General features: G+C 42.4%; 1 protein-coding gene and 1 long non-coding RNA gene across 3 annotated transcripts; one reads left to right on the top strand and one right to left on the bottom strand.

Moving 5' to 3' along the window:
- Positions 1 to 5,932: 5,932 nt before the first annotated feature.
- Positions 5,933 to 9,610, bottom strand: LOC110531002. The gene is made up of 4 exons (XR_005053181.1): positions 9,498 to 9,610; positions 6,992 to 7,065; positions 6,815 to 6,905; positions 5,933 to 5,984 (listed from the first exon to the last, which is right to left on the bottom strand). It is a non-coding gene; the product is annotated as an uncharacterized LOC110531002 (long non-coding RNA).
- On the top strand, positions 7,347 to 20,391 carry LOC110530947 (sideroflexin-1). Of its 2 annotated transcripts, XR_002474617.2 has the most exons (12): positions 7,347 to 7,707; positions 11,169 to 11,355; positions 12,169 to 12,339; positions 13,622 to 13,720; positions 14,873 to 14,948; positions 15,053 to 15,138; positions 15,352 to 15,479; positions 15,783 to 15,832; positions 16,219 to 16,268; positions 16,497 to 16,544; positions 16,693 to 20,044; positions 20,092 to 20,391. XR_002474617.2 is itself a non-coding variant. In XM_021614242.2 (11 exons), the coding sequence occupies exons 2-11, from the start codon at positions 11,192 to 11,194 to the stop codon at positions 16,787 to 16,789; spliced, it is 969 nt and encodes a 322-aa protein (XP_021469917.1). In that variant the 5' UTR covers positions 7,347 to 7,707; positions 11,169 to 11,191; the 3' UTR covers positions 16,790 to 20,389. The 2 variants fall into 2 exon arrangements, 1 of the variants encoding a protein (XP_021469917.1); XM_021614242.2 differs by having other exon boundaries at positions 16,693 to 20,389.
- Positions 20,392 to 20,544: the final 153 nt, after the last annotated feature.

The following is a 20,544-nucleotide window of genomic DNA, read 5'->3' as shown; positions in this document are numbered from 1 at the left end:
ACTGCAATTGAGTGAAATCAAATACGTGTAACTTCAGGTATCCCCACCATATTGTTTTCACCTATTCTTTCTTTTCAGTTCAGTGCAGATGATGGAGAGGAAGCGGGTGAAAACAGTAAAGTGTTGTTGTTTTTGTTTATTTCTTAGTGAGAGGGAGGACCAGTGGGGTCGTGTGCAGATCAACAGACTACAGCTCAGGGGATCTCCCTAAAGCTCCGAGGGCATATCTCGTTATCCAGAGGCACCCACAGCCAGAGGCACTAAACTGAACTCTGAGTAAACTCTAGTGTGGTGAAGGGAATAGCCGCTCTGGGTTAGGATTAGATATAGAAATTAATTAATGTATCAAAAAACAGGAGGGAGGGATGCATTTCCCATTTCTGATACTTTGAAATCTGTAGCTTTGTGGCCTCTGTTTTCTTATGCCTATGGATACCTTACAGATCAGAGGCTGTGGACTTTAATTTCCAGCTGGTTTCTGTTGCAACCAGCCTTCCGTGAGGTTTTGTTATGTTGGGTGACAAAACTGCACATTTTAGAGTGGCCTTTTATTGTCCCCAGCACAAGGTGCACCTTTGTTATGATCATGCTGATTAATCAGCTTCTTGATATGCCACACCTGTCAGGATTATCTTGGCAAAGGAGAAATGCTCACTAACAGGGACGTAAACACATTTGTAAACAAAACTTGAGATAAATAAGCATTTTGTGTGTATGGAAAACTTATGGGATCTTTTATTTCAGCTCATGAAACATGGGACCAACATTTTACATGTTGCGTTTATATTTTCATTCAGTATGCATAACACGAATCACATTTCTCACATTAGTCTTGGTAGTTGGTACAGACAGACATCTGGCTGAACTCAGTCTCAGCTTATCCCACTGGCTTTAACTACAGTACAGAGGGACAGAGGATCAATTCAACTACATGAATCATCAGGAACAATCATATAAATCCCATAAATGGCTCAGTATTCTCAGATCCCAGTAACCTAAATACACCCACAGTATATCCCAAATGGCACCCTATTCCCTATATAGTGCACTACTTTTGACCAGAGCCCTATGAACCCTGGTCAAAAGTGCACTGAGTAGGGAATATGATGCCATTTGGGACTCAGACCCATCCAGTCACCCATCTGCCGTAACAAGCCGTGACCCAGACTGCTGCTCTGTATCTGGGCACACAGCACTACTCTGGGGCTATTTCCAGACCCACTCATATTAAGCAAAAAGCAGAGGATAAGATATGGGGACTGTAATGAACACAGCAGAGGATTTAGTTGAAGTGATGTGGCCGGCGCGTTACTTTAAACGTGTGTTATGTTTGGGGCAAATCCAATACAACACATTACTGAGTACCACTCTCCATATTTTAAAGCATAGTGGTGGCTGCATCGTGTTATGGGTCTGCTTGTAATCGTTAAGGAATGCAGAGGTTTTCAGGATAAAAAAGAAAAGGAATGGAGCTAAGCACAGGCAAAATCCTAGAGGAAAACCTGGTTCAGTCTGCTTCCCACCAAACATTGGGAGATTAATTCACATTTTAGCAGAACAATAACCTAAAAAACAACACTGGAGTTGCTTCAAATAACGTCAAATCAAATCCAATTGTATTGGTCAAATACACATGGTTAGCACATGTTAATGCGAGTGTAGCGAAATGCTTGTGCTTCTAGTTCCGACAATGCAGTAATATCTAAGTAATCTAACAATTTCACAACAACTACCTTATACACACAAGTGTAAAGGAATGAATAAGAATATGTACATATAAATATATGGATGAGCGATGGTCGTGTCGCATATGCAAGAAGAGCAAAGAGCAGATGGTATAGAATAGAGTATATACATATGAGATGAGTAATGTAGGGTAAGTAAACATGAAATAAAGTGGCATTGATTAAAGTGACTAGTCCCATTTTTTTATTATTAAAGTGGCTGGAGTTGAGTCAGTGTGTTGGCAGCAGCCACTCAATGTTAGTGGTGGCTGTTTAACAGTCTGATGGCCTTGAGATAGAAGCTGTTTTTCAGTCTCTCGGTCCCTGCTTTGATGCACCTGTACTGACCTCACCTTCTGGATGATAGCGGGGTGAACAGGCAGTGGCTCGGGTGGATGTTGTCCTTGATGATCTTTTTGGCCTTCCTGTGACATCGGGTGGTGTAGGTGTCCTGGAGGGCAGGTAGTTCGCTCCCGGTGATGCGTTGTGCAGACCTCACTACCCTCTGGATAGCCTTACGGTTGTGGGTGGAGCAGTTGCCGTACTAGGCGTGATTCACCCCAACAGGATGCTCTCGATTGTGCATCTGTAAAAGTTTGTGAGTGTTTTCGGTGATAAGCCGCATTTCTTCAGGCTCCTGAGGTTGAAGAGGCGCTGCTGCGCCTTCTTCATCACGCTGTCTGTGTGGGTGGACCATTTCAGTTTGTCCGTGATGTGTATGTCGAGGAACTTAAAACTTTCCAGCTTCTCCACTACTGTCCCGTCGATGTGGATAGGGGGCTGCTCCCTCTGCTGTTGCCTGAAGTCCACGATCATCTCCTTTGTTTTGTTGACATTGAGTGTGAGGTTATTTTCCTGACACCACACTCCGAGGGCCCTCACCTCCTCCCTGTAGGCTGTCTCGTCGTTGTTGGTAATCAAGCCTACCACTGTAGTGTCGTCTGCAAACTTGATGATTGAATTGGAGGCGTGCATGGCCATGCAGTCGTGGGTGAACAGGGCTGAGAACGCACCCTTGTGGGGCCCCAATGTTGAGGATCAGCGGGGTGGAGATGTTTCCTACCCTCACCACCTGGGGGCAGCCCGTCAGAAAGTCCAGACCAGGGCGGGGTCTCGAGCTTAATGACGAGTTTGAAGGGTACTATGGTATTAAATGCTGAGCTTTAATTGATGAACAGAATTCTTACATAGATATTCCTCTTGTCCAGATGGGTTAGGGCAGTGTGATAGCGATTGCATGGTCTGTGGACCTATTGGGGAGGTATGCAAATTGGAGTGGGTCTAGGGTGTCAGGTAGGGTGGAGTTGATATGATCTTTGACTAGTCTCTCAAAGCACTTCATGATGACGGAAGTGAGTGCTACGGGGCGATAGTCATTTAGTTCAGTTACCTTAGCTTTCTTGGGAAAGGGAACAATGGTGGCCCTCTTGAAGCATGTGGGAACAGCAGACTGGGATAGGGATTGATTGAATATCTCGGTAAACACACCAGCCAGCTGGTCTGCGCATGATCTGAGGACGCCGTCTGGGCAGGCAGCCTTGCGAGGGTTAACACGTTTAAATGTTTTACTCGCGTTGGCCGCGGTGAGAGCCTGCAGGTTTTGGTAGTGGGCCGTGTCAGTGGCACTGTATTGTTCTCAAAGCAAAGCAAATAAGTTGTTTAATTTGTCTGGGAGCAAGACGTCGGTGTCCGCGACGGGTCTGGTTTTCCTTTTGTAATCCGTGATTGTCTGTATACTCTGCCACATACGTCTCGTGTCTGAGCCGTTGAATTGAGACTTTACTTTGTATCTGTACTGATGCTTAGCTTGTTTGATTCCCTCACGGAGGGAATAGCTACACTGTAGTCGGTCATGTTTTCGGTCGCCTTGCCATGATTAAAAGCAGTGGTTTGCACTTTCAGTTTTGCACGAATGCTGCCATCAATCCACAGTTTCTGGTTGGGGAAGGTTTTAGTCACCGTGGGTACAACATCACCGATACACTTGGTAATAAACTCGCACACTGAATCAGCATATACATCAATGTTGTTGTCTGAGGCTATCCGGAACATATCCCAGTCCACGTGATCGAAGCAATCTTGAAGTGTGGAATCCGATTTGTCAGACCAGCGTTGAATAGACCTGAGCACGGGCGTTTACGGTTTTAGTTTCTGACCAAGAAGTCAGTGGCCGAGTTACAGTTTTGACTTAAATCTGTTTGAAAATCTATAGCAAGACCCGAAAATGGTTGTCTAGCAATGATAAACAGCCAATTTGACAGAGCTTGAAGAATTTTGAAAATAATAGGAAAATGTTGCACAATCCAGGTGTGGAAAGCTCTTAAAGACTTACCCAGAAAGACTCACAGCTGTAATCGCTGCCAAAGGTGAATCTAACATGTATTGACTCATGGGGTTTATCTAATGAAGATATATTAGTGTTTAATTTATAAAATAGAGGAGTTTGTGTAGATCGTTGACAAAAAAAAAAGACAATTCAATACATTTTTATCCCACTTTGTAGCACAACAAAATCTGGAAAAAGTTAATGTGTCAGTCGTGTGTATCGGTGGCAGGGAAGTCAGGCGCAGGAGTGTAAAACGAGTGTAATGGAGTCCTTTTAATATATGTCCACAAAACATGCTCCAAACACTAAATGTACATACATAATAAACATGGGTACGAGGACCCGTCGCGCACCTGTACAAACATAAACAACACTGACATAAAACAATCTCTGACAAAGACATGAGGGGAAACCGTTCAAATGTTTGGGGTCACTTAGAAATTTCCTTTTTTTTTTTTTTTTAAGCATGTTTTTTGTCCATTAAAATAACATCAAATCGATCAGAAATACACAGTGTAGACATTGTTAATGTTGTAAATGACTATTGTAACTGGAAACGTCTGATTTTTTTATGGAATATCTACATAGGCATACAGAGGCCCATTATCAGCAACCATCACTCCTGTGTTCCAATGGCACGTTCTGTTAGCTAATCCAAGTTTATACATTTAAAAAGATAATTGATCATTAGAAAACCCTTTTGCAATTATGATAACACAGCTGAAAACTGTAGTTCTGATTAAAGAAGCAATAAAACTGGCCTTCTTTAGATTAGTTGAGTATTTGGAACGTCAGCATTTGTAGGTTCGATTACAGGCTCAAAATGGCCAGAAACAAAGACCTTTCTTCTGAAACTCGTCAATCTATTCTTGTTCTGAGAAATGAAGGCTATTCCATGCGAGAAATTGCCAAGAAACTGAAGATCTCGTACAAGGCTGTGTACTACTCCTTTCACAGAACAGCGCAAACTGGCTCTAACCAGAAAAGAAAGATGAGTGGGAGGCCCCGGTGCACAACTGAGCAAGGGAAACGTACATTAGTGTGTCTAGTTTGAGAAACAGATGCCCCACAAGTCCTCAACTGGCAGCTTCATTAGTAGTACCCACAAAACACCAGTCTCAACATCAGCGTGAAGAGGTGACTCCGGGATGCTGGCATTCTAGGCAAGGACATTTCTAAGTGACCTCAAACTTTGGAACGGTAGTGCATATTTTATGGAAAAGAGATCTTGTATGTTTCTGGACAATGCACCATGCTGCCTTGTTGACAACATCACCAAACGGTGCAGATTACTGTTCCATTTGGGAAGAGTGCTCCTCCCTCACCGCTTTGCCCGTTCATGTTACAGGCCATAGACCGGTGCCCCACTGCTCAGCATAATCAACTCCGCCCACAGAGATACACAGCACGCCCATCTGCCCTACCATTGGACACCTGTGGATGGCTTAGGACACATTAGCACCATCTCATTTGCTCTGGACAGTGACAATTGTCTTGGGAGGTATAAGAATACTACTTAACTACTCCCATACTATAGCTCAATCAATCAATCAAATTTATTTTATATAGCCCTTCGTACATCAGCTGATATCTCAAAGTGCTGTACAGAAACCCAGCCTAAAACCCCAAACAGCAAGCAATGCAGGTGAAGAAGCACGGTGGCTAGGAAAAACTCCCTAGAAAGGCCAAAACCTAGGAAGAAACCTAGAGAGGAACCAGGCTATGTGGGGTGGCCAGTCCTCTTCTGGCTGTGCCGGGTGGAGATTATAACAAAACATGGTCAAGATGTTCAAATGTTCATAAATGACCAGCATGGTCGAATAATAATAAGGCAGAATAGTTGAAACTGGAGCAGCAGCACAGTCAGGTGGACTGGGGACAGCAAGGAGTCATCATGTCAGGTAGTCCTGGGGCATGGTCCTAGGGCTCAGGTCCTCCGAGAGAGAGAAAGAGAGAAGGAGAGAATTAGAGAACGCACACTTAGATTCACACAGGACACCGAATAGGACAGGAGAAGTACTCCAGATATAACAAACTGACCCTAGCCCCCCGACACATAAACTACTGCAGCATAAATACTGGAGGCTGAGACAGGAGGGGTCAGGAGACACTGTGGCCCACTCCGAGGACACCCCCGGACAGGGCCAAACAGGAAGGATATAATATAATATATATATAGCTAGTGTCTTAACTACTCCCATACTATAGCTAGTGTCTTAACTACTCCCATACTATAGCTAGTGTCTTAACTACTCCCATACTATAGCTAGTGTCTTAACTACTCCCATACTATAGCTAGTGTCTTAACTACTCCCATACTATAGCTAGTGTCTTAACTACTCCCATACTATAGCTTGTGTCTATCCCTCTGTAATTACATTACATGGTTCACAAAGTAGGCAAAGGGCAGAGCGCCAAAGTTGGGAAATTTAGGAGCACAATTACAAATATTTGAGGTATTAAAGCTAGTACTTATTGTAATTGACAAGAATACATGGCTAGTGTTCCTGGGTGACAGTGAGAGATGTTATGCTACAATCTTCTGTCTGAGTAATGCCATATCATGGTAGTAGTATAAAATCCCTGATAATGAAGGAAATGTAGGCCAGTAGTCTACTGTAGTTTATAAACTCAGTTATGACTGAAAATATCTTCAGTTTATTATTAAATATAGATTGTCAGTGAATCAATCATTAATCATATGATGAATCATATGTTGCTGCATACACACACACACACACACACATTGTGATGCAAAACATACTTCTTATACTTCCCTCTCTCAAGACTTTGCTCAGTTCAAACTGTTTCTCAAATGGTGGGTGGGAAAGAACCTCTGGTGAGTCACGGGATCACTGTGGTGAGTCACACAGTTAGTTTCCACTGGGATGTGCATGCATAGTTGGGCTCTGGTGGGATTGGAAAACACTGTTTTGTTCACCTTCAGTTGAGGGACACAGGAACATTTGAAGGCTTGAGGAAGGTCTTGCACCAAAATGTAGCAACGTTGATAGACTGAGAAATAGAAAAACATTATTTAAAATATGTATTTATGTCCGGGGAAAAAAACGATGTATCTCTTATATAATCTTGATTTATCCAGGTCAATCTTATTGAAATACATATATTTTACTATTTTAGAAGTTTGTTTTTGAAAGTTTTTAGCTGGGCAGATACAATAAACCAATCATTTTACGTTTGCAACCAACGCCCAGTGATTCTAGCCAACTTCCCATCGCTATGGAACAAATTACAAACATGCTGTAGTTCTACACCGCCCTTTTCCGGTTGTCACTAGCTAGTAATCACAGCCACAAAGTCAAAATGGGCTATATCATAAACATTCATGAAAACAAACATTTGCTTTTTGGTCTTAATTTAATGCTAGGGCTATGCATACGGTTAGCTAAGTTGTAAAGTTTAAGGTTAAGGTTTAAGATTTTAAGAAGATCAATTGTAGAAATAGGCGGGGTTTAGTCATAGTTATGACTTTGTGGTTGTGGTAACAAAGGACGAACCCGTCTTTTCGCCTCAGCTTTCAAGGTAGAGAGACTGGCACCGTGTACATCAAGCAATTCGGTGATATCACTGAGAGGTCACAGTTTTACAGCTCTCTGCAATTATATAGTGAACACAGCTGGTGGACATTGAACCAAGGTATGTATGTTTTGGTGCTTTTGTTGGCAGGGTTTGTGCATTTAGTAAATGTATAGCTAGCGCGAGCTAACACGAAGATGCTCACGTTCGGTCGTTTCCTCCTTTTTTACAACGTGGTGACGTACTAGCTATAGGTTAGCCATATAACTAGCTAACTAAAAAGTTACCATGTTCGTTCACAATATAGTAATTCATACCAAGACCGTGTCTGTCAGACTCCCATTCTACTGCTTCAATATTTGACAAGCAAACTGAGAAAAGTAGCTGGTTAACTAAAAGTGAGCATGCTAACTTTAGCTAGCTAAGTAACGTTAGCTAGCTAGCTAATGTCAACTGCACTCACTAAATGTCACATCGCTGAATCAATGACTTGTCAATAGCGTGATGCAAAGTGCAGGTTGATTTCTAGTCACCTAACGTTATATTCAAGTAATATTAACAATTTGTACCTAGGCACAATTTCTGTTTTGGGCTTGTTTTCTCCTTTACTTTTCGTGAGTGTCACGCATTGAGCGATACTGCCTATAGTAATGCCAGAAATGTAGTGTGACGGCCCATCTGTCATCTTCTGCACCGGTCACGTACCTTATTGCTATACAGCTTGGGTTCATTAAGGTTCACTTTGTTGATTACAATAGCTAACATTACTTATTTTCCCACGTTGTCTTACTGCAATATGTTGACAAAGAGAAGGAAGATGTTACAATGTATTTGATGGTCAGCTTTGTTGTCCAGGTGGTTTAAGTACAGAATTTGTCAATTCATACCATGTCGCAATGACGTCTACACAAGTGGTTATTGTATAGACATAGCAATTGGTTTACTATCATGTGAAAACAACTGCAAATTATTTTGGATGTGTTTAGGCTTACACCTTGATTTGCATAACAAAATATAGGTCAATGCATATCCACTATCCTCTCCAGTGGCGATTTTTGCATGTAAATCTTAGTGGGGCAAAAAATAAATAATTGGGGATGGGATGCATGCCACAACACTAAACAATACAGTAATTGCACTATACCACTGCTACACCTGGCTATCAGCGGTGCCTTGTCTGGCAGCGAAGCACTTCATTCAGCCTCATTTACATGGCTGACTTAAACAAATGTGGATTCTTCTGACACTTGAGATGTACAAGCTAAGGCATAAGGGGAAGACAAGCGGATAAGAGGCAATCTGTAATTTTGATTAAGACATTAATGAGTGAGCTAGGACGGATGTAGTCAATATAACTATTTGTTCAGCACTTTTGAAATGTACAGCAACTGAATTCAGACCATCAAATTGTATTTGTCACATGCGCCAAATACAACAGTGAAATGCTTACTTACGAGCCCCTAACCAACAGTGCAGTTAAAAAAAGGATTAGAAATAAGAGAAGATAAAAGTAACAAGTAATTAAAGAGCAGCAGTAAAAATAACATATATATATATATATATATATATAAGGCAAATCCTTTAATCATGGGCCTTTCTTAGTGTTCTCCATGTACACTAAGTCAGAACCGTAGGATAAAGGGGGCATATATGCAGACAATTAAAGCTCTTACAATATTCAATTACATTTCTCAAAAACAGGTTATAGGCTACATGTGCACCACCAAGTTAGAACAGTAGGCTAAGATATGAGGGGGGAATGGACCAAATTATTAGGGTGAAGCACATGGCCTACTAACAGCTTACTACACAACATACTCTTAGTATTAGTTTCTTAGCTACAGTATACATGTCTCCCTGGCATATTACATAATTTATGCAGCAGCATACAATACATTTTTTGGACTTACCTTGTTGTGCTGTGCTCACTTGAACAGGAAGGTAGCACGGCTGTCCTTCGTGGGCAAATTTTGTCATCAAGGTCTGTCATTCTCTTGATTTATGGTTATTTTCAAGACAACTGGGAACAAAACAAAAAGGTTGAATCATGAGGTTGTAGCTCTAGAAAGATTCCCGATTTACAATTCCGAGTTGGATGAAAGTTCAAAATGTATTTTCCCAGCCACAGCTTGTTTTTCCCGAGATACCAGTTGTCTTGAACTCACTAAAGTCAGATTTGGCAGTTCCTGAATTAAGTTGTTTTGAGCGGGGCACAAATCATGCTTTATTGACAGCATGGCTAATATTGAATGTTTATCATTTTAAACTAGGTAAAGAGACCCTTAATCTTAGACTTGGGACCATACAGCCAGGCTAATGATTGCTTTGCAATGCTTGCTGTTAGCCACTGATTCCTTCCAAACCCCTCATTGTTGAATTTACAATTTCCGGCTTGTTGTGTAATGTTTGTGTCCAATTAGCACCGATACATTTTATCTATAATTTCTCTTCATATGACAAGGATTAAAGGATTTGCCAGTACATTGTTGACTTGATTCATGACAATGACTACTAGCTAAGATTTTGAAAACTACTGTAGATCTAGTGTGGTTTGATGTCATTTTATCTGTGGCCAATGACCTTGAGCATTCTTAGATTGGCACTTCTAATGTAACTCTATGGCAGCACCCAAGGGGCTTGAATTTTCTAGCTCTGCCTTTAGACTTGGCTGTGATGTAGTGTCCCCATGAGTGACCAAACACTTAGCCAATAACGGTGCTACGTATTTTCTGCTGGCTTGCCCTACGACCACAGAAAGCACTGAGCTAGGCTGCATTTTAGAGAAGGCACTGCGCTAACCTGCATTTTGGAGCTAGCTGCCTTACTCAAGAAAACAAAAAAAGAGACCGTGTTTGTGTGCGGCTTTCTTAACTCAATTATATATATTTTTTACATTGATTGCAAACTGATATGTGACATATAGTTTTTTGCTAAAATGACGTGTCACCGCTGATCCTCTCATTGCACATAGCCTAAACATGTTCCTTGATATGTTTCAGGCAGCTAGAAACCACATTAAATTGAAGTAGCGGTAATCATGTTTTGAGCCACAATGCAATGAACTTACTTTGGTAACCTTCAGCTTGAAAGAACTGTTTATCACCTCATTACCTAGGAAACCAAACATCATGATAACTCCAGTGGTTGGAAGCTAGACTTTTCATGCCTCAGTTTGTTTATTGTTGTACTGCCAGGCTCTGATATAGCTTTGGTCAGATGATTCATAGCCTAGATATGCATGTAAAAGACAGCCAGTAGGCCTATTCTCAAACTGGGTGCTGGACTGCTCGTCATTCAGGTTGAATTTGGGCGTAAAATGCTGGAAGAAGATTCAGGATTGCAATGTAATTCACTTCAATAATGCTGATGCAGTTTGGCGCAAGCTCCATAGTCAGAGAATTTGGTTAAGACCAGACTTTCTGTATTTAACAACACCGTTACCTTCCTACAATGACCAGTTGGCTCAAATAGAAACAGCCCTGATGATAGCCTCCTTGTCCTTTTTATTATGATTTGGGGAGGATATCCTCCCTATGTGCAGAGAATAATCACATTTCTAACTAACTTGTTTCTGTTGTCAGGTGGTCTCATAGTAAACTCAAGGATGTCTGGAGATCTGTCCCTGGACATTAACATCAAGGAGCCGCGATGGGACCAGAGCACATTCATGGGCCGCGCCCAGCACTTCTTTTTCGTCACCGACCCCAGGAACATCCTCAAGTCCTCTAAGACACTGGAGGACGCACGGGTCACTGTGGAGAACTACAGGTACGGAGGGGAGGGGGGAGGACACCTAGGGAAGGAGGAGGAGGGTGGTTGATCCCAGGAACATCCTAAAGTCCTCTGAGATGCTGGAGAACACACCGGCCTCTGTAGAGATCTACAGGTATTGAAAGGGGGTAGAGTGAGAGATTAATGGGATAAGAGGAATGTAGGGGTGGTAGTGGAGTTGACATTGGGTTATGTTAGAGGGGTGGTTTACTGTGGCCTAAAATGTGAATGGTAATTTGGAAGTTACCCTGGCCCCTGGGTAGGAATCAATTTCCATTAATGCATTTATGAATGAGCATGGACTCTCAACATTGTCTCTAGTCTAAACTGAGGAGTTCAAGGAGCTAGCTAGCAGTTACCTTAACCTGATATCTCTCTTGCCCCCCACTGTGTAATAAGAGAAACAAACAAACATCTTTAGACACAGGCCACTAATTAGGCTTGTAGGTTGGAACATCTGTCATACCGGTTTGTCTCTTACATCAGAGGTGAACTGAAAACACCTAAATAAATGTCTAAGATTGTCTTTGTTATAAAGAACTGCAGAAATATTTGCGGGATTTGTGTGTATTGTTAGGTATTACTACACTGTTGGCGCTAGAAACATAAGCATTTTGCTGCACCTGTGCTAACATCTGCAAAACATGTCCGATATACAATTTGATTTGTTAAAACATTGTAAGTAGGTGAAGCTTTAGCCTATATTTATTTTAGCCCGTGTTTCTGTAAATTAAACATTGCAATAAGTTGCCCCGATGCTAAGAATTGATGTGCCTCTACTCATTGTTTAGAGGATGTGCTTGTGTCCAGGTTAGGAGTGGTGAGGCCAGGTCTGACAGAAGATGAGCTGTGGAGAGCCAAGTACATCTATGACTCTGCCTTCCACCCTGACACCGGAGAGAAGATGGTGGTGGTGGGACGCATGTCTGCCCAGGTCCCCATGAACATGACCATCACCGGCTGTATGCTCACATTCTACAGGTACCACTGGGGTGGATGACTTTTCAATTCAATACATGTTAAATGCAATTTGTGTGTGGCATAAAACACCTACATTAAAAACACACAGAGCTTCGTACTGGAAGAGGAAGATCTGATGAGGTGAATGTTGCAGATTGAAATGTAGAGGCACATGTCAGATGCGGCAACTAACCGCACAGCAGGGATATTTCAACATTCTTCACGAGGACTAAATCTCCACCCACGCTGTGGCTGGTGCGCGCTGTTGCTGGCTGGCTTAACACATACACCATATGGGCCGCTCATGCTCTTCTCTCTTGCTTATTAGTAAGTTATGCCAGGACAAAAAGTGTGTAGAATAAATGCAGCATGTTAGAACTTGTCACCTAATGGCATAAACAACCTATGCAGTTGACTTTCCCAATCGGTGTAGTCTCTTCTCTTTCAACTGAAGACTGGGTTCGATGGCAGTGTTCTGTGTATTCGGGAAGCAGGTAGCATAGTGGCTAAGAGCGTTGGGCCAGTAATCGAAAGGTTGCTGTTTTAGAATCTCAAAGCCAACTATGTGAATAATCTGCTGGGCCCTTAAGCAAGGCACTTAACCCTAATTGCTCTGGATAAGAGCGTCTGCTACAATGTAAAACAAATGTTTTATTTTGTGGGCATCGAAAAGGAAGATTCCTAAGCTGTTTAATGAGGGTCAGGACACCGCTATTGGCCTTGCAGCGTGTGGATGCCTTGGATGGTTTTCATGTTCTCTCTGCATACCTTCCACTGTGCCTTTTACATTGCTGCTCAGAGGGCAAGACCAGAGTAGCACACTGCAGCTATTGTTGTGTGTCTGAAGAGTAAAGGGCATACAATCAGTCACACTGGGCTCCAGAGTGGCGCAGCGGTCTGAGGCACTGCATCTCAGTGCTAGAAGCTTCACTACAGACCCTGGTTCGAATTCAGGCTTTATCACAACCGCCCATGACTGGGTGTCCCATAGGGCAATTGGCCCAGCGTTGTCCAGGTTAGGGTTTGGCCTGGGGTAGGCCGTCATTCTAAATAAGAATTTGTTCTTAACTGACTTGCCTAGTTAAATTAAATAAAAACACAAAGTCATGTAAACTGTGCACAAACGTGGAAAGTGACATTTGTACCTTTTTACAAGTCATGATTTGCCTTTGTTTGAATGATTAATTCAAGCATTCTGTCTCTGAATTAAATATCTGAAATTATTAATGCTTGTTCACACACTTTGTCTCCCTTTCTATCCTTTCCCCACCCTTCTCTCCCTGGTTTTCATCATCTCCTCCAGGACGACTCCAGCGGTGGTGTTCTGGCAGTGGGTGAACCAGTCCTTCAACGCTGTGGTCAACTACACCAACCGCAGTGGAGACGCTGCCCTCACCACCAAGTAGGGACTGGGAACACTAATGCCACATACTAAACCAGCCCTGCTGTACCTGTACTAGGGTGCATCTCATAGCCTTAGCTAGCTTCCTCTCCTCACTTGCTTTCCTTCATCAGTACTGATCTGAAAGGACATGGCTAGGTGGGAGCAAATCCCCATAACACTTCCCCTATGTTGCTTTCACCTGTCTTCTATTTTCTTATCGGTGCAGACAAAGGAAAAGAGGCAAGGAGAGAAGACCATAGTAGACTATTGCGATGCACCCCTAGCTCTGTATGGAGGCCTGCAGAGGCTAGCCAGTGGAACCCCAGTCCACTACACTCCTCCCCTTACAGCGGTATTACACCCCACTGTTTAGTCCAGCATGCTCCTCCATTCCAACTGAACGGTTGTAGCTTTAGCCCTTCCTCCATGTCTGCAGCTGGTAGAGGAAGCAAGGCATTTGTGTATATCTTTCTGGTCTGGGACCATATGTTTCAGAGTAAGAGTGCTGATCTAGGATCATGTCACCCCCCCCCCCCCATGCATGTAATCTCATGCATCGTGATCTAAAAGGGAGAACTGATCGTAGATTAGCACTCCTACTCTTGAGGCTTTTGATACATACAGCTCCTGGTGGAGAGGCTGTACAAACCAGGGATGTATCTCAACAGTTTAAAGGGGCGTCCTCTTACGTCTGTACCAAATTGAAAACACATGACCGGTGAAAGGTTTACACTGTTGCTATCAGATGTCACCTGTCCAGTTCCTTCAAATCAGTGCAGATGAAGGGAAGGATACAAGGAAAGGATTCCACTTTAGACTATTGCGATGCACCCACTCTAACCAGGACACACGAGGAATAGGAGCCAGCAATGCTGGTGCTCCTCAGTTCATATGCAGATTGAAACTATCATGGAACGAGCATGTAGACTGGGGGGCCATTTCAATCATTATTGGTGCATCTTGTCTGCCTGGCTTGTCATGTTTCGGTGTTCAATGAATGTGGCTTTTGACTTGACCGCCTTAACTACATTCCGTATGTGTTGTGACCTGAGACCTCTGTATTTAGGATCATTCTGTCTGTGTATCAGATCGACTCTGGTAAATGGAACAGGAACCGTATTGAGGCTCAGTAAATTGAGGTGTAAATGTCTTTGTGTGATGTTCTCTCAGTCAGCTGGCTGCAGCGTACGTCAGTGCGACCACCGGAGCCGTAGTCACAGCCCTGGGACTCAAGTCTCTAGCCAAGGTACTGTCTCTGGATCATCTTAGTTCTAGTGGATTTGCGCATTTGCTTTGCTTTTTTTTTTTTGCGCTGTGAAAACTCTACATTGAAACAAACTCCCTCCCCAGCGCCTTCCAGCCGTCATGAGCCGGTTCGTCCCCTTCTTTGCTGTAGCTGCTGCCAACTGTATCAACATCCCCTTCATGAGGCAGAGGTGAGCTAGAGTTTAGACCACACCTCCTAACTAGGGACAAAGGTTTTCCTTAGCGCTGTCTTTTTGGTCAGCTCTGTGAGGGGTTAGGACTGAGTTGCTGTCAAACACTTTGTTTCAAATGTATTTGTAAAAATTAAAAGTTATACAAATTGATTAACATGACTATGACAGGTTTGGTTGAATTCCATCCTCTCCTTATGTCCCTCTCCTTAGGGAGTTGAAGTACGGCATCCCAGTGACCGATGAAAATGGAAACCGGTTAGGGGAGTCAGTCACCGCTGCCAAGTCGGGCATCATTCAGGTGGTGGTGTCCAGGATTGGCATGGCCGTGCCAGCTATGGGTAAGCACTGTGTTTCACACATGATGGATTGAACATTGTTTCGTTTTTTTTTATCTGGTGCGACACAATATTTCACAACGCAAAACAGTTTGGGAACCACTGGGTAAGGAGTTACCATGTAGTTTCAATCCAGATCAATTGGTCATGTGTAATTTGGTCTGAAACTCACTGTCCTCACACCAGTACTTCTGGGAAAGATGATTTAGCAAAGCCCCCTTAACTGTAGATGACGATCAGAATCAGCAACGTGTTGTGAAATAACAAATGTTGCTATTGAAAATACTCATTGTTTTCTGTCTACAGCTATCCCCCCTGTGATCATGAACGCCCTGGAGAAGAAAGCCTTTATGAAGGTAATGTTACAACAGCCATGGGCATGCTGGTTCTACAGTCAGTAGGGAGAGTGTGGCATGTAGCCACTGTTGCACTAGGTCTACCCTCTATTTGGAGTTCAAACCAATCTGGATGGTTCAGCCGTGTTAAACATGCAATGCAATTTTTGTTGGAAATCTGTGCTCTGTCTGTCTGATATCCAGTAAAACTCTAGCCTGGTCCCAGATCTGTTTGTGCTGTTTTGCCAATGACTGTATGAATAAGCCAGATGGCACAAACAGATCTGGACCACGCCTGTAAATCTCCACAATACTGTCAGTGTAATGTCTGTATACCGTTTGATTTTATGAAAAACTGCTTCTGGTTGGAGTCTCACTTTCTCTCTCTCACTGTGTTCTCTCCTCAGCGGTTCCCAGTCCTAAATGCTCCAGTACAGGTGGGACTGGTGGGTCTGTGGTAAGTATCTATCTATAGTTAATGTTACTGTAAACTGTTTGTTTGGTACACGTTTCATCCATGTTATCAGTTATAAATCCTCTCGCAATGGCATGCACTGTACGCAAACTAACTATAACATTTTAAATGGACTGGAGCTCTGAATACTGAACGTCGCCATTGCAAACCATGTGTATTGCACGGTTTACTTAAACTCTGGTTTGACAAAACCTCCCATCTCTCTTTCAGTCTGGTGTTTGCTACTCCTCTGTGCTGCGCCCTGTTCCCACAGAAGAGGTACGTTATGGCCATCTGGTACATACCTTAGATATAGACCGTGGACCTGCTTTTCCTACACAACTGTCTAATCAATCATTTTCTCTTTCTCCCTCCCTTTCACTCTCTCATCCCCTCTTTCTCTCTCTAACTCTCCCTCCCTATATAGTTCTATGACTGTGAGCAGCCTGGAGCCAGATCTGCAGGAGAGGATACGACAGAACAGTCCCCACACTACTACCGTCTTTTTCAACAAAGGCCTGTAGGACCACACACACACACCGACCAGCCCCCTCTGCTGGCTGAACCCTGCTAGTACAGCTCAGCGGGCAAAGAGAATATTATATTTATGCTTATTTTTGTATTTACCTGTTTGTTTACTATAATGTTTGTTAAAGGCTTTAGGATTTGATAATGGTGAGGGGTGTGTCTGAAAGGATTGAATAAGGGGGAGCCTACCTGTCAGGCTTTTGTCATCATTGTAGATGAAGGAAAGGAGACGAGGAAGCCACTTCAGAGTAATGAGATGCACCTGAGGTGAGAGTAGCGTGACAGCCAAACAGACTATGGTTTAATTTGGGTTTAGTCTGGTGTATTTATCCTTCCTGGGGTTGTGGATGTTTAGTTACTGGCTGCTGTGAATGTCACAGAATGACAAAATTTACTTCCATCACCACTAACTACATACATGTCACCTCTTGTATTTGACCCCAGAGTTTTTTTTGTTATTTTTTCCTCCCCAAAGTGTGTTTTGTTATTTATTGCCCTTGTGTTTGAGATCGTACCCTTTTGAGCTGTGTGCACTGAAACCCATTCATGACTTAAAATGAGAAAATAGTCAAATGTAATCTGCTAGAAATCCACTCCCTCAAATTGCCTTAACTGTAGTCTAGTACAGGTAGTGAAGGATAACAGTTGGTTTATGAGCACATTAGACTGACATGCTAATGAATTGCTTTTTGGGTCTACCAGGGTTTTGTTTTCTGTTGCAAAATGTTTTGCTCCAGTGAGTGTGCCCCAATGAACAGGACGAGCACAGTTTCTATCTCCCTTGGAAGTGTACTTGCACACACCCTGTCCCACCTCAATCGCTCTCAGCCTAGTGTACTTGCACACACCCTGTCCCACCTCAACCGCTCTCAGCCTAGTGCACTGGGAACCCTGTGTGTTTGTGTTATCAAGAAAACCTTTAGAGGTGCAATGACACTGCATGAGCATTCCTAAATTAGATTTCAGTAAGCACATCCCCAATAGCACTGATGACAATGATAAGGCAGAATAAAGGTTTCTATAGGACAGGATCAAAGGCTTAATGTTTAAGCCTCATCAAGGCCTCTCTTGATTTGGAAACACTATGGATGAATGTGGATCGTGTCTGTGCAGTTTCAACGGAACTCATGAATGATTGCTGGTGAAATTTGTGCCGTGTATCACTATTGCCATTGAAGGGGAATGTACTGTATTGTCTAAATGTTAAAGGAATTGTATCTATGTTTTGTCCTAACCACCCTGCCACAGGCCTCCTGTCAGTTTGTGACACTTATTGTCTCTTTAGTCATTTGTCTGTTACAGAGAAGAGTTAACTTGCAGTGGTGACCTAGATGTGTGGTGGGGCCAACTTCTGCAATAAGAGGCAAGGGCATAAATATGAATCCCAGTCTGTTAGCTTTAGATGAATTGTGTTGTGGTGATGTGTACCAAATATAGTTTTATTGTCATAAAACAAAGTTGTGAGAACCAGGGGTCTTAAACTACAGGCCCGCTGACCAAATGTGTCTCCCAAGCTGATTTAATGTGGCCTGTGGTTGTCTTTAGTAAATGCAGCCCATGGTCATGAAGGGATACAGTGAGATTCTGGCATTTTCCACTTGCCCAGATTCTGATTAACTCGTGGTATGTCTCTACATGCAGTGTGAAGGAAGTTAGATATTTCTGCGGGCCAAGGCTAACTAGTGTTAGCACAATGATTGGTAGTCTACATGTACGCTAGCATTGCTAGAATCTGTCAGTATCCCTTTAACCTTGTGTAAAAGGAAATCATTGATTAGATTGTAGGACAGTTGGAAGAAATGCTTGGATCTTTAATTCCTGTGTGGAAAATCTGGGCTTAGTTAGAGCATTCCTGATCAAACCTGGGCTATAATACAGTATATTAATGTTGTTGAATATCCAGCTAGATGTCAAGTGTAGTAATATGGTTGTTTAGTAGTCTAGACAATTTCATAGTACCGTATCAACTGAGTAAATTTGGTGGAAATATAGTATGTACAACGGGTATATTTTTGCGGGATTAAGATGACGTAACAGAGGATATATTTAACAAATAAATGGTGGTGAGGTATTAGATTTAACTTCAGGGTGCACTGTTCCATTTCTCCACCAGGTGGCAACATTTATTCAGCTAGAAGTTAGAACAACTATTACACATTTTCAGTGTGTTTGTGTCAGAGAGTGAATATAGTTGTCAAAACCACCATTCAATATTGTCCCGGCTGACTTTAATATGGCTTCGCCATGTTGGTCCCAGATCTGTTTGTGCGGTCTTGCCAGGCTATAGGTCACCTTTTCCTCAGTCAGTATTGCATGTCTACCAAACCACTCTAGTTGGTAGTTCCCTCTGAATGAAATCAGTGGATATTTATGCAATGAAGACATGAATCTCCTCCTCAGACTGATATGAAACTTTTGTTTTTTTTGTAATGTATCCACATAGCCTGGTCCCAGTTCTGTGGTCTTGTTTAGGGTGACTGGCCATAGGATTTGGATATCACAGATATGGAACCAGGCTGGGCTCCTCATACATTTTATTGCAAATGTATGTCTATAGACGATCAGATGCACTGCAGCACAGTGTTATGGCCATACAGTAAACACTATTACATTATACCATGGCTTTCAACTGTAAATACCAGGGTTGGAGTCAGTTCCTTCTCAATCGACTGAATTGAAATGGACTTAACCCCAATTCCAGTAGATACTGGTTCATCTGTACTGTACCTACGCACACATAGTAAATGGTTATTCCACTAGTCACAATATTTGTGTGTCCATAATTGAATAAAATACCATATTTCATGAGCAAGTTGGCACCATTGCGCATCTTGGAGTCTGGCCTGGAATTGGGTGCTGTGTAATAACCAATGTAAAGGGTGGGGGTACCACCTTTCTTTAAAAAAAAAAAACATGTATTGGAAATGTTTGTACTGTTTCTATAATGTGTATGATATAAACCAAGTCACAATTTACTATGATCTTAAAGTTATCCAGCAGTAGCTAGCTTTATTTTATCATCGTCATTTAGTTGTTTTCTGATCCTTTTGGTGGGGAGGGCAAGGAAATGTGACTAGAACAAATGAACCTATAGCCCAGCCTTTTTATGTGCTGACAGAAACATGCAAGGCTTGGAATTGAAGAAGTAGAAAAAGCAGTGGTCTTTAGCGTTTGTCATCGGCTTCAGCTTTATATGACGATCCTCTATCAAGATATTTTCATGCAATAACTTTCATATGAAATATCTCTAGGTTAGTTTAGGCATGTCATTGTGTTTATATATATTAAATATCTCTAGGTTAGCTTAGGCATGTCATTGTGTTTATATATATTAAATATCTCTAGGTTAGCTTAGGCATGTCATTGAATTTGGTCTTGGCAGCACATTAAAGGCACAACACTGAAGACAATCTATGATGTCGCTACACTCCATGAATGTTTTCATGTTAATGTGTGTCCATGTCCAGTACCCATGTAGTTGTCAGTATTGGTGCTCACTACTTGTTTTTCCCCTCCATTTTGAGTTGGAATATGTTCTGTCACACCTGGACTATGTAAGACATTTACTAAGCTATAGAATAAAGTGATTGAAATGTGAGTTTTCTTTCTCAGGCCACAGACCTACTGTACTGTTCAGGAACAAAATCAAGACAAAGTGAACGTTCCACACCATTGTGCGCTGCTGAACGTACCCATTTGAGGGTGTGTCACTCATGCCGCATTGCTCAATGTTTACAAATACAATAAGTAG

The sequence above is a fragment of the Oncorhynchus mykiss genome, chromosome 1, assembly GCF_013265735.2.
Source record: "Oncorhynchus mykiss isolate Arlee chromosome 1, USDA_OmykA_1.1, whole genome shotgun sequence".
Classification (NCBI taxonomy): domain Eukaryota; kingdom Metazoa; phylum Chordata; class Actinopteri; order Salmoniformes; family Salmonidae; genus Oncorhynchus; species Oncorhynchus mykiss.
Note: the sequence above shows the minus strand (reverse complement) of the source record. Positions and strands in the feature narration are given on the sequence as shown.